This window comes from Hermetia illucens, chromosome 1 (genome assembly GCF_905115235.1).
Source record: "Hermetia illucens chromosome 1, iHerIll2.2.curated.20191125, whole genome shotgun sequence".
NCBI lineage: Eukaryota > Metazoa > Arthropoda > Insecta > Diptera > Stratiomyidae > Hermetia > Hermetia illucens.
In genome coordinates, this window is record NC_051849.1 from 151,195,644 (window position 1) to 151,209,375 (window position 13,732).

Below are 13,732 nucleotides of genomic sequence, written 5' to 3' on the forward strand. Positions count from 1 at the left end.
AATAGGCTCTGTTGGCTGACAACAACCGTGCGCGGATTTCATCATCGTAGCTGTTATCGGTTGTGATTTTCGACCCTAGATAGGAGAAATTGTCAACGGTCTCAAAGTTGTAATCTCCTATCGTTATGTTGTTGGTTGGTTCGTCGATACCATGACCGTGGATTATATCCACAATCTGACGGTCATGGTATCGCTCATAGATTTCGTCGTCCATTCTCATGTAGGGGGCCAAAAATTCTTCGGAGCATTCTTCTCTCCAACCAAAACTCAAGCCTCCGAGGAATACATGAGGATTGGCAAGATCATTGTCTTGTACAGTAAGAGCTTCGACCCTATGATGAGATGTTTCGAGTGAAACAGTTTCTGTAAGCTGAAATAGACTCTGTTGGCTGCCGACAACCGTGCGCAGATTTCATCATCGTAGCTGTTATCAGTTGTGATTTTTGATCCTGGATTCGGTGCTGACGTTGCCACCATATATTTTGTCTTGCCTTCATTGTTGTTGATGTCGAATGGTCTTGATTTTGATCCTGCTACTTTCATCTGGCCTTGCACATTGATCAGGGTTAGCCTAGCCAGTCTTATCAATTTTGTCGGGATACCGAATTCTCCCATGGCCGTGTACAGTTTTACCCTGGCTATGCTATCATGGGCGGCTGTAAAGTCGATGAAATGATGGTGCAACTGATGTCCATATTCCAATAATTTTTCCATCGCTTGCCCAACAGAGAAATCTGAGCTGTCGCTGATTTGCCTGGAGTGAAACCTCTTTGGTATGGGCCAATGATGTTCTGGGCATATGGGGCTATCCGGCCTAGCAAGATACAGGAGAATATCTTATAGATGGTACTGAGAAACGTGGTACCTCTGTAATTGGTACACTGCGTGATATCTCTCTTTTTATGTATGTGACAGACAAAGCCTATTTTTCAGTCGTCAGGCATTGATTCGCCCACACCTTGAGCATAAGTTGATGAATCACTTGGTGTAATTGGTCCCCTCCATATTTAACCAATTCGGCTGTAATTCCATAGGCTCCTGGCGACTTATGATTTTTAAGCCGATGAATTGCACGGACTGCATGCAAGCAAGCTTATATACTAGCAATATCTCATGGTTCATTTTGCAATATTAGGAAATTGCTATGTTTAAATTTGGAATATTTAAATAAAATGCGCTTTATAGTTTTGGGAGAAATTTGTAAACAAAATTATTGAAAATGAAAGTTTAATTGATTATTTTAAAAATTAGGAGACTGAAAGGAGTGTGTATTGGAACAGCTATGGGATGTTAAAGCGTATGAAATGGAAGAAGCATTGCCTATTAGCAAATGCACTCCCGCGTCAGAATGTCAATGGACAAATTGAGTGAAATTTTACACATGTCGCAACACCGGGGACACTACAATCTAACAATTTTGTTCCCAAGTAGCAATACACGCTGCTGTTCGCGTTATCAATAAGGTCAATGCAGCTTGAAACTGAAGAGGGGGGGAGGATGCAATTATCTCGACTTGAACTACTACTCTGCTGTTTGGAAACAGTACATACATTTTTCCAGGCTCTATTCCTTTCTTAAGCCGAACCTAGCTGAATTTTGTTGATTTGATAGCATCAACGAAATGTACCAGCATAATTCTATATGAAGATGAAATCTCCTACCCTGAAGGATAGAAACCACCACCAATCACATTTAACTACTGTGGAAGCCACACTAATAAGGAACATCGACTACGAAGTATTCACGTTTTATACATATAATATTACTGACAAAAGTATAGAACTGTATGTGTTATATAAGTATAGTCATACTTACAGTCGGATAATTAGTGACGTGCATCTGCATACATTGTACACATACGTTGAAAACACATTGATAATATTATACAGGGTGCGGCAGCATAACTTCCTTTTTTAAAATGCGCGCCACTCAGTTAGTTGATGTCATAGGGGAGCGCTAGTGGTCTCGTTCAAGAGGGGATACTGTAAAGTTTTGTCCCGACACGGTTCAGTCGCCATCATGCGTTGGAATAGTGAGGAGCGTGCCTTTGCCGTTGAGGTTTACTTTTCAAGCGGATGTTCGGTTATTGGCTCCCGTCCCACACCGCAAATCAATTGTTACATGGGTCACTACATTCAGACAAACTGCAAGTGCGACAAAAGGAAGAACTGGAGTCCCTTGGCCCGTTAGATCACCTGAGAACATTGAAGCAGTGAGAGCGTCAATGTTGCGATCGCCACGGCGTTCTGCGCGCAAACACGCACCTGGCCTTGGACTATCCGATCGTTCTGTGAGAAGAATTCTTCGTGATGATCTTCATTTTCATCCCTATAAGATGGCGATAGTGCAGGAACTTTCAGAACGTGACTTCAATTCTCGGATGAACGCGTGTGAGCTTCTTCTTGATGTCGTGCCCGAGGGTGCTATTGTTTTTTTAGCGCTAGCCCCCCATTTTAGCCCATTTTCATTTGTGTGGGTCGGTTAACAAACAAAACATGCGCTACTGGGCTGACACCAACCCTCGAGAATTGTATCAAAAGCCTTTGCATTCACCCAAAGTCACAGTGTGTTATGCAATTTCCTCAGCTGGAATTATTGGTCCCTGGTTTTTTGAGGAAAATGAGGTTACAGTGACAGTGAACTCGGACCGGTATGTAAACGTGCAACAGAATTTTTTTTCCCACGGCTAGAAAATTTGGATTTGGGGGACACTTGGTTCCAACAAGACGGTGCAACAACACACACTTCAAGAGCATTGATGGCTGGGGGAACACTTTCCAGAGCGCCTTATCTCAATTAGAGGCGATTTGGAATGGCCGGCACGCTCTCCCGATCTGTCCCCTTGTGATTTTTTTCTATGGGGTTTTATGAAATCGCGTGTTTATGTGAACCGTCCAAGAAGCCTACAAGATTTGAAGACCAACATCCAAGAAGAAATTGCCAACATAACACCTGCTATGCTAACAAGAGTCATGACAAACGCCAAAAATCGGTTTACGCAATGTATGGAGAATGGGGAACGTCACCTAACAGATTTGATCTTCAAAATAATGTAAACGAAAACTTTAGACATGTACCTACATTATAATAAATAAATAAATATTTTCCGATGCATACAATAGTTTTTATTGAGTTTTGAAAAAAGGAAGTTATGGTGCCGCACCCTGTATATATATCTTTTTGTATCAATCGTCATTTTGAATACTGTAAACGCAAATGTACTGCCATACGCAACCGAGATATTCTATTAAGAACGAAAAAAAAAATATATACTAACTTACCGGAAAAGCGTCATTCCTATTTCATAAATTCAAAATATGATGAGAAAAAACTAATTACATAGAATGATTTGCTTTCTTTATTAATCACATTTTTACAGAAACGTCTTTATTTTACAACAAACGTCGGAATGCCTTTAATGATACCTCTTAGACGATAATTCTATCTATTTTCGTTTATAATACTTTCGATATGTAACGCTTTTACGTATTCAAGTTAACATGCTAAATCGAGGGAAGCTATGTCGCTAGTTTTTCGCTTTGATTTGCAGAATTAAAAGCAAACATCGATGCACCAGTTTTCGTAGAATGGCTGCTATTATCCGAGGGAACTTTCCCAGTTGTAGCATCCCAAAACTTATCCTCTATTCTAAATGCTGTGGAGTTATTATGATTCTCTTTAGAAAGTTTCGATGAATCTCCGTTTTGAGTGAGCGATTGTGGTTCATCATGCTTGTCAACATTGAATAGTGGTGACTTCGCACTATGGAATGAATTCGGAATGAAGCTTGGTAATAGTGGATTATGTCCTGCTAGAAAAGGGCCAAAGCTCATAAGTTTTGCATATTTGTTAGGGATGCCGTTTCCTTGTTGATTGTTACCAAATGCGATGGGAGCTATATCGGGAAACTGAAAATCCAATAAATTAATTTTGGAAAACAAAAACATGTTAACCCAGTAACTACCTTATTCTGCACTCCATTTAAAAATGGTGGAAGATATGGGTAGAAGAATTCCGGACGCCGATGGGAGAAATCGACCTCTGATTTCAGCGGGAAGGGACGTCCTATGGGTACTTCAAGAGACATCCGTCTCCCACGGCGAGACGAACCATTAGTCCACATATGAGTGCCCATATGAACCTGTAGAGGATGACATGGTAGTAAAACTCTCACTTGGAAGGGATAGTCTGATTTGAAAACCAACCTTGAGATTGCCTTTGGTAGTGAAGGCCTTCTGACATACTGAACATTGAAATGGTTTATCTCCTGTGTGCGTTCTCATATGAATTTGGAGAGCTGAACTAGAACTAAAATTCTTCCGACAAATTGTGCAGTAATGTTTCATGTTAATCGACCCTTCCGCATTGACATGTTGCAGATGTTGATGAAATGGCTCATTTGATTGTACTTTGTCAACTAGAATGTCTACAGTAATATTCCCTTTCTTATCATTCCTCTATGACTAAGCGGAGATGATTTTTACTTACCCTTATGTCTGTCATCAAGCTGCTCTTGTGACTCAGTTCGCGGCTCATTGTTAAATAATCCTTTTTGGTTGTTGTTGGATTTACTATTATTTGATTGTCTTTGATTACTGAATACATCAATATCTGCCAAATTAGATGGAACTGGGTTTGGAGACAATGATTCCGAGCTGTTATCCAAAACAGGCTCTGATCTGCTGTTAGCTAGTTGCTTATCACTTTCCTTGTAGACTAGTGGATGCTGCTTCATATTGCCCTGTGAAAGGACAACCTTTATCAAATTTCATCTTTTCTAGGAGTTCAAAATCGATTGCAATAATTTGCTTTCTACCTTTTACAAATGAAGTAATTAGCTATTCTGAAATTGTATGAGAAAGAGTATTTTTCTAAAATGCATTTTATCTTCAATTTTTCAGAATTCATGAACAATCAATGGAACCTTATTCAAACCATTCTATTAAGAGTAACCAAATTCAGAGGAGTAATAATAAGATGTTTACCATCTGCGGTCACCAAATTAACCGCACTATACATACATTCAAAGTATATAAGACGGTATTCATTTGCGAAAAATAGAAATCAATAATGCTTTAGAAGATTTTTGTAAATATTTCAGAGAACTTTCTGCTTGGAAATGATCGAAATAAACAGCAATAGCTCAAATGTTAGATAATGCTTTCTGTTTGTAGTTAAGTCTAAAATTGATAGACCAGTAGCTTACTCCAAACTACAATTTTATTTTATTATGTGTATATATATTTCGGGAGCAACTTACTCCCTTCATCAGTACAAAGTTAGGTAGGTAGGTAGCTTTGTACTGATGAAGGGAGTAAGTTGCTCCCGAAATATATATATACATAATAAAATAAAATTGTAGTTTGGAGTTAGCTACTGGTCTATCAATTTTAGCAGTAGCTCACATTTAGGGACATTTGATCCTATTTTAGTTAATTTGCCGCGTTCCTGCAATATCTATTCGATCTAATCTGTTATTGAGCGTAGGATGGTTTACTTTTTTACTCTCTATTCTTTACTTGCGATGCAACGCTCAGTATTGTTAGACCCATTCGCCGCCCTATGCGCCGTTCAGACGTACGGGCAACCAAGACCATGCACAAACATGCACATTCTTTAATTTTTTATTAATGTTTTATAAATTGTTGTGAATTGTCACGAGAGAGAATTTACACTTTAAAATCTACTTTGAATTTTTTACTTCAGACTTTGTAATTTTGAGATTAACTGTCGACCAAGTCAGGAAGTGCTTTTCGGAGCGTCAACTTTGGCGCTCTCTATTAGATAGTTCAATAACGAAAATTAAAGGAAACAATTTTTTTTTTGGTATTTTCAAGAAAAACTTCCAGAGTCAGTCCAGAGGAGCTGAAACTCTTAAAATTTGCCTTTTTTGCCTTCCAATATAGAGTGCGGAGGGATTAACAAAAGTTCGGTAAATTAATACTTTCATTTTTAATTAGGCAATTTTATAAATTATAGGTTGTTTATCATAGTTTAGCGTGTGAAATTTCATAAAGATCAATGAAAATGGAAACCAGGAAATACATATTTGGTAATGCTATATTTACACAATTTCCGCCACTAGTACAACAAGATTTTCGATATCGACTAAGGCCAACGCAAGGTTTTAATGAATGCCAGAATGCACTGAAAACTTTTTCAAAGCAATTTAGAGAATTCCACACAGGACATGATTTCTAGAGGACGAGCTGCATGAAAGTCATCCCAAATCTTCGATTGTTTATAAGAATCCGGCCCTAGTGAAAGCTAAAATAAACTGAGATTCCACATTGACACAACAAACGATTGCTAATGAACTAGAGTTGGATACCATGGCTGGGTAACGAAAATTTGATCATCATCTGAGGGACACGAAATAATTATTTTGATAAATTCACGTACTTCAAATGACGTTCAAAAGGAGCGCGCGTTCATCTCGCTAAAAATGTCGAAATCTAAAAACGGCCAATCTAGCATTTTCGACAAAATCGATATAATATATAGCTGGTTTCAACAGTGCGATCCATAAGCCAAACCAGAGGCCTAGGTTAGGGAGCCCAAAAAAAAAAACCAATTCACCTTTCAATGCAAGGCAATAAAAGTGATGATGTCAATTTATGTCACAAGAGTGAAAGTCGTAGCTGCTATCCTTCTGGAAACTAGTCACGGGACGAAAGTTTGGATAGAAGTATCTGGTGATTTACGGTGTCAAACGCTTTAGCGAAGTCAGGGTAAATGGTATGCACTTCTTGCCGTGAATTTAGACATTTGGCGAAAAAGTTGGTAAAGTCAAGCAGTTTGGAGGCAGTGGACCTACCTTTAAGGAAGGCATGTTGCTCTTTCACTATGGGTTGGCCAAAGTGGGCGGACAACCAGTCGCTGACATATCTTTCCAGGATTTTACCGAGAAGCCAGAGAATTTAATGGACGGAGAGGATAACTAGGCAGGGCAGCAGGAGTTGCGAATATGGGACCAGAAAGGTTTCAGGTTTCCGCGCTTTAGTGAGTTTTCCACGCTGAACAAATATTCGTTTCTGGACTTATTGTATTGAGGATTTGACCGAGGAACGAATTGATTTGAAAAAAATTAAGTCAGTAACGTTTATAGAAGACAGGAACTTCTTTCTCGCAGTCTATTTTTGACGTAGTTTTTTGTGAATTTCAGTGGTGAACCAGAAAGGGAAAGAGCGCAAGCACTTAGGAGAGGAGGGAACGTAACAAGGAAGAAGATCAGATAAAATGGTATAGAAAGTGTTGATTGCTTGGTCACACGTAAATGGAGAGAGAAGAGGGACCCAGTTGATTGACGCTAGGGCTGAGTTCAGACCTTCAAAGTTCGCCTTACGAAAGTTGAACTTGATAGGCTTACAAGCGACAGGAGAGTTAAGTCGGGATATCTGAACATCGAACTCGAGAGCAGGATGATGAGCGTCAGGGCAACGTAAGACGGAACATGCAGGGATTGGGAAAGACAACGCACAGGAAGGTTAGAGAGGACAAGGTCAAGAGTGCGATCTAAGTGGTTAGGGTTAAACTGGAGGGCGCCAGAGTGGATAGCAGAAGGGAAGGGTGGGTCGAGTTATTTGGGAAGGAGGGAAGGCCAGGAGTAGTGGGCCAGGAGAACATAGGAAGATTAAAGTCGCCATAGAGGATGAAAGGAAGCGAGGGAAACAAAACGATTTGGGCCTCTGATAATCTGTCGAAGAAATCCTCGTACAGAGAAGGTGGGCTTAGGCAGGGAAAATATACACACGATATGATAAAGAGACATACGTTTGGCGAAAGGACACGTATGGTAACAGAATCGTCGGAGGAGAAGGAAAAGATGATTTCGGCACGGATAGGAGACTTAACAGCTATTAGGGCACCGCCGCCAGTTGTCTTGCCAAGCGCAGCGTAGTCTCTGTCACAACGAAAGACAGAGTAACCTTCGTGGAGCTCAGGATCTAAAATCCTGTCATCCAGGCAGGTTTCAGAAATGCAGATGAAATGATGTTGGAATGCTAAGGCATCACGAAGACCCCCTGTGGCCAAAAGGAAGATTGGACGATAGCGTCGAAGTAATAGGGATGTGTCACTTTGAAGGAAGCTATCACTCGGTCAGGAGAGCCATCCTTCGTCAGCTTCACACAGGAAAGATGTGACAAAGTTGAGTTGGTTTTACTTCTGATATAGGCCAGAATTTCATCGGGCGTGGTGGAGTACGCTAGCCTTGACACGAACAACTGTTTTAATGGCGGGGCGACATTCAATTGAGGGCCGCTCGGGCGACATAAGGTCGGAAAGGCCTGCGGTTCAGCGGTGGCGGGCGTCGATGATACACAGGAGGAAGCGTTCGGTGGTGCTAATGCAGCGACTGTGGGATAAACGCCAGAAGTTCGTAGCGCAACCGATGCTGCGTAGGGAACCTGTCCCTCGGAGGGAGGACAAATTTTCAGTTGGCTAGCGGACGTCATCGGGTTGACACAACCTTTTATGGGCGCACTGGAACTGCATGGCAAATAGAGGCAGAGAATTAGTCGACCGGGGTGACTTAGGTATGGCGCCAGTTTTGTTGGCTGCATTCGCCGGCGAGATGTAAACAGAGCCAGTCAGCGGCATCTCAGGAGCTGAGGCTACGCTGGTGCTCGATGAAGCAGCAGCTTGCGGAAGCAGAATTGTCGGCGATTTTGAAACTGCATGTCGAATCGACGGCAAAGTCGCCGTGTGTTGATGCAGCAGCTGAATTGCATCAGATAGCGTAGTACCGCAGCAGGCATTACAACGATAGGTAACGTTCGGTGAAAATGTTGCCCGAATATCTATAAACGCAGAGGGAATACCCAAACATTTGGCGTGAAAGGTCGCACCACAGTACCCATCGCAGTCTAAAAATTTGGAGCGAATAGATTCCGGCTCCTTACAAATGGTGCATAGAGCATCGTAAATCGGCGAGGAAGTTGCCATAATAAATTTGAAACAAGTCGGAATACCGGAAGCTCGCGCTTCGGGTATAAAGGTTTTGTGTTCATCTTATCTAAGAAATTTCAACGCACATTTTTCTATCCGTATACAGCTACAAAACTACGAGACATACGTACATTTTACAGCCGAAGATGTTACGCTCACCCTAAACAAACAAACTGTCTATTTTCGAATACTGTACACATATATGCACGTATATAAATTGATCGTACCCATATGTCCGATTTACCTTTACATCTATCTGAATTAGGCTCTACCCGCAAAGTTCATTAGCACGCATATACTATGTACCTACATACACACATGTCTCGTTGGAATAATTGATATTCATATACAAATGATTAAAGAACTAAAACAAAATAATTCTTTTCCACCCAATTCATACGAACTTACTTCGTTGTGGTATTGACGAATTGATATGTGATGGTGACGTCATGCAGGTTGTAGAGTGCACGAAATTCACAAAAAATTGTAAAGTTTTACCCCCTATAACTTTGTTAATAATAGTTGGATTTTCTTCAAACTTGACCAAATTGTGCATTATATTCTTTATTATACGCATGCCCAATTGTACCTCTGGGATGAACATAAGGGTGGTGCCGGGTAAATTTCTAAAATGTGGAAATATACTATTATTAACTTTATCTGTGGAGATATCGGAACCGGATATATTTTGAGGCCTAGATTTCATAGAGATGCACTACTGAGATTTTTTTCAGATTTTTCGGTTGGATAGGTTCTGAGAACGAGACCTGTTACACTTTTTGGGGGTCATATTTTGAGCCCTCACTCCCCTATGTTTCACTCAATATCAAATATTGGACCAGTTTCGAAAAGTACTAATTGAGACCTTTCATTTGATACCCCACATGGCCACATTTTATGAAAAAAAAATTTGCACCCTCCTTTCACATGTATGGGGAGCGCCCCCTTAGACTTAACACAAAATGACGTCAGTTGCTGCATGTAAAGGGAACAGCAGATTACATACTCCTACCAATTTTCGTGACAATCGGTTCAGTCGTTTCCGAATAAATCGGTTGTGACAGACAGACAGACAGACAGACAGACAGACAGACGGACAGACAGACAGACAGACAGACAGACAGACAGACGGACAGACAGACATCGAATCGATTCTAATAAGGTTTTGTTTCACACAAAACCTTAAAAAGGTGATTAAACACACAGCCACGGGAGCTAATGATGCAAAATAATTCACTGTGTAGTCACAATAGTTTATCGATGGTAAAATGAAGTTGAATTGAAATTGAAATTACGCGCACTAAAGTTGGATGCAAAATATTGTTGCCGGAACAAAATTTTAAGTCTGAGAAAGCCCACAAGAAGCGCGAGAATTAGTCGTTTCACTTGTGCAAGGTATTGACAAAACGAACAGCATGAGGTTACTCAGGGAGGGGCACAAAGACGTGTAACACGTCCGTTCGACGTTCACTCAGAGATGATGTCATGCATGTCTTAGCGTGCGATAAATTCACGTGAAATCCACAATTTTGACCTTCTATAAGTTTGTTAACAATAGTTGAATTTTTGGCGAACTTCCTAAAATTGGGCATTATATTACTTTCCACCGTATCACATTTTGCACTTGTAGGGTGAACATAAGCAGGGCTTTCGGATAAATTTCTAAAATATAGTAACGTAATTATTAACCTGATTTAAGCAGGTGTCGAGAAGCCTAGATTTCGTATGAATGCACCATTGTGACCTTTTCTGATTTTTCGGCCGGACAGGTTCTGAGAACAAGACCTGTTATGCTTTGCAGTATTTACATTTTAAGCCCACACTCCATACCATATTGTGGGGGAAAAATTTCATCCCTCTTTCACATGTATGGGAAGGCCTCACTTAAACCCAATGCAAAATAATGCGGAACCTTAAAAAGAATTTTGACGCTACTTCTTACACCATGACCAGCTCACACTGCTGAAAAAAATAATCTCATTGCCCTCACAGACATCAAAAAAATTCGTTCAAAGGTCTTCGCGGTGAGGTCAGTTCCTATCCGAGGCGTTTATGTTTAGTATGTTTAGAAGACCGACGGATAACCACAGGAAAGACGCAAATAATGAAACGCCATAGGGAATCCGTGCAGAACAGAAAGCGAAGTCAACTACGAAGAAATAGGCCAGGGCATAAGGAATGACACCCCAAGTATAAACACGCGCGAGACTTTCATCACTGCACTTGCAGAACCGCTATTTCCACTTATATGAAAAGACCGTTAAGATTTCGGTAAAGGGCAAAAATTGCCAGGGTCTTTGCTAGCTCTCTGCCATCGTTCCAGATTCTCTTGCTCATCAACACCTTGGGGATCATTTTGAAACAATACGCGGAGTTCACCCATACTCTTCTTCGATTTCCAGGAGGCTTTCAACAGCATCCAAAGTGAAGTCCACTAAAGATGCATCTTGTCACCAATATTTTTTCTATTGGTTATCAATGATGATGATTTCATACTGCCTTGTCCGTAAATCATAAAGAAGTTCAATGCACTATGAAATCTTTCCTTAAATAGCTGGACTACGCTAATAGGAACTGTCTGCTCTTTCAGCGAAACCAGACCTTGGTCAAGTGGTTTGAGATTTGGAAGGAAAATAGAGAGAGAGAGAGAATTTCATTCTGTAAAATAAATGGGAAAGTTCAAAACTTACAAATTTAAAGGTGGACGTGATGAAAATGGCTCCTGCCCGAAACTTAAACTATTCTCCATGAACCTCTCATAAGACCAATTATGCCGATATAATGCCGAGTTCACGCGTTGACCATGTGCCCATTTCACTGGCATGTCTTGAAAGATAAAGGTGACGGAATACATCCCTGGCTATATGGAAAGGTCTCTCCAAAAAACTAAAAAATATTAGACGACTCTACCAGCAGAGTAAAATATCTATATTGGCTACATTTTTAGGTACTGCTAAATATGGATACTCCATGTTTGGTAAGGATACACAGAAGTTAAAGTATGTTTTGTGTGGTTGGCATTTACCTCTGAGACTTTCCCAGGAGTTTGCACTCTTCTTCCACTGTTTATGTTTTCCTATGAGCAACTTGGGGTGCGTAACATTTTTCAGCAGCCTTTTATACAAATAATTTGCTCTGCAAGGTACTCCATCGATTGTAATTAACTACATACGTTTCACACTTGCATTTCCACATTATTAGCAAATGTGAAGAAGTTCACCCAAAATAAATACAAAGGGCTGAGAAGTAGATTCTTCATACATGGGATTTCGAATATCAACTTTTCTCGTTAATTATGACGTCAGTATGTTATTTGCATGGCTTAAAATCCAGTAAATTCGCACGAAATTGATAAATTTGAGCTACTACAATTTTGATACTAATAGCTAGATTCTCACGTTCCCATTTTGCAGTATTTTGCGCGATATTGTCCTTTATTCTGCTGCGAATTTAGTGAACCTAGGACGAACTTTCGTGGGTTTTCCTGTTAGCTTAAAAAAATTGGTAATATGTTATTATTATTAACTTTATTTCAGTAGCTATCGGAATTAAACATATTTTGATCCCTTCATTTTATATAAGCGCATTACACTTTAGGGTTCCATAACTTCCGAAAATGAGTCTTATCTCACTTTCAGCTTACAGATTTTTCCCCCTCACTCATTTTACAATTAATGTCAAAACTAAAATCTACTTGTGAAAGTGCTGATCGAGACCTTTCATTTGATTTTATACGTGGGCAGCATGGGCGGCCCCTTTTTAAACCCCATCTTTTTTATAAGGCCTTTTTTAGACAAAACCTTAAAAGCGACAAATCTTTAATAGTAGAATGGTGCAGGGTTGCTAACGAAAATCTACGCAAAGTTAGCCAATTTTTTCCAACGATGCACGCGAGACGATTTGATTATTTAACATTTGAATATTCCATGTATTCAAGAGGACCAACATAATCAATAAATTAAGATAAACAGTAAACAAAACAAGCATCGTCTGCTTACCTTTTCCATGATTAACTTAGGATTTTCACTAGATAAAAAAGAAAATGTTGAGTTCATGTCCTCAATTTTTCTCTATTATCTATTCTTTAGAAATAAAATGAAAAATAAGCATTTCACTCTATTGTTATTAAGACAAAACAAAAACACAAAGTATACGCCAGTATTACATACCAAAAAAGTATTTGTTTCTATCATTTTCTCTTGGAATATTACCAGATAACGGTACTTTCCAAAACATTTTCGTGTAGAAAGAGTCGGCATTGGGTTGTAATCTATTTAGTGTTACATCTTAAAGCGATGAAATTAAAGCTTTGTAAGCTAATAAATAGGGAATTGCAATATGGGACGAAAGGGCCGAGAAACAACGGCGGAAAAGCGAAAAATTATAAATAATTTATTCCAACAAGGTCTTACATTCAAACAAATAAGTGAAAGTGGTAACAGATTAGTTACAGCCATTAAAATAATGTCTAAAGGTATCTGAAAACAGGAAAATGCGAAAACACAGATCATAAAAATTAGCCGGAAATAAAAAACGGTAAATAGTGGGAAAAATAAAAAAAAAATACTGAGCAAAGTGCGCCAAAAATAGTTCCTGAGGTGAATGAAAGAGGTAGGAAAAATCGTATCGGTTGAAACTGTACGTAATATTCTTCGTGAGGCTGGATATACCTGGCGTACAGCTTGCACGAAACCATACATCAGCAAAATTGACAATAGAAATTTTGAGAAAAAAATCGCCTTGAAAGCAAATTCAATATGTCTAAATCGGATAATATCCACAA

The 13,732-nt window shown here is 39.6% G+C and overlaps 1 protein-coding gene across 2 annotated transcripts in view; it reads right to left on the minus strand.

The window, feature by feature from the left end:
* Nucleotides 1-3,366: 3,366 nt before the first annotated feature.
* LOC119661245 (homeotic protein spalt-major) overlaps nt 3,367-13,732 on the minus strand; it is a 110,945-nt gene continuing 100,579 nt past the window's right edge. Inside the window, exons 5-8 of one of the 2 annotated variants that reach the window (XM_038070484.1) lie at nt 4,489-4,741; nt 4,206-4,417; nt 3,965-4,141; nt 3,367-3,908 (exon numbers count right to left, since the gene is read on the minus strand). In XM_038070484.1, the coding sequence (XP_037926412.1) occupies nt 3,519-3,908; nt 3,965-4,141; nt 4,206-4,417; nt 4,489-4,741 (1,032 nt within the window). In that variant the 3' untranslated portion in view covers nt 3,367-3,518. Of the gene's footprint in view, nt 3,909-3,964; nt 4,142-4,205; nt 4,427-4,488; nt 4,742-13,732 lie in introns of both variants that reach the window. The other variant, XM_038070483.1, reaches the window with a different exon arrangement.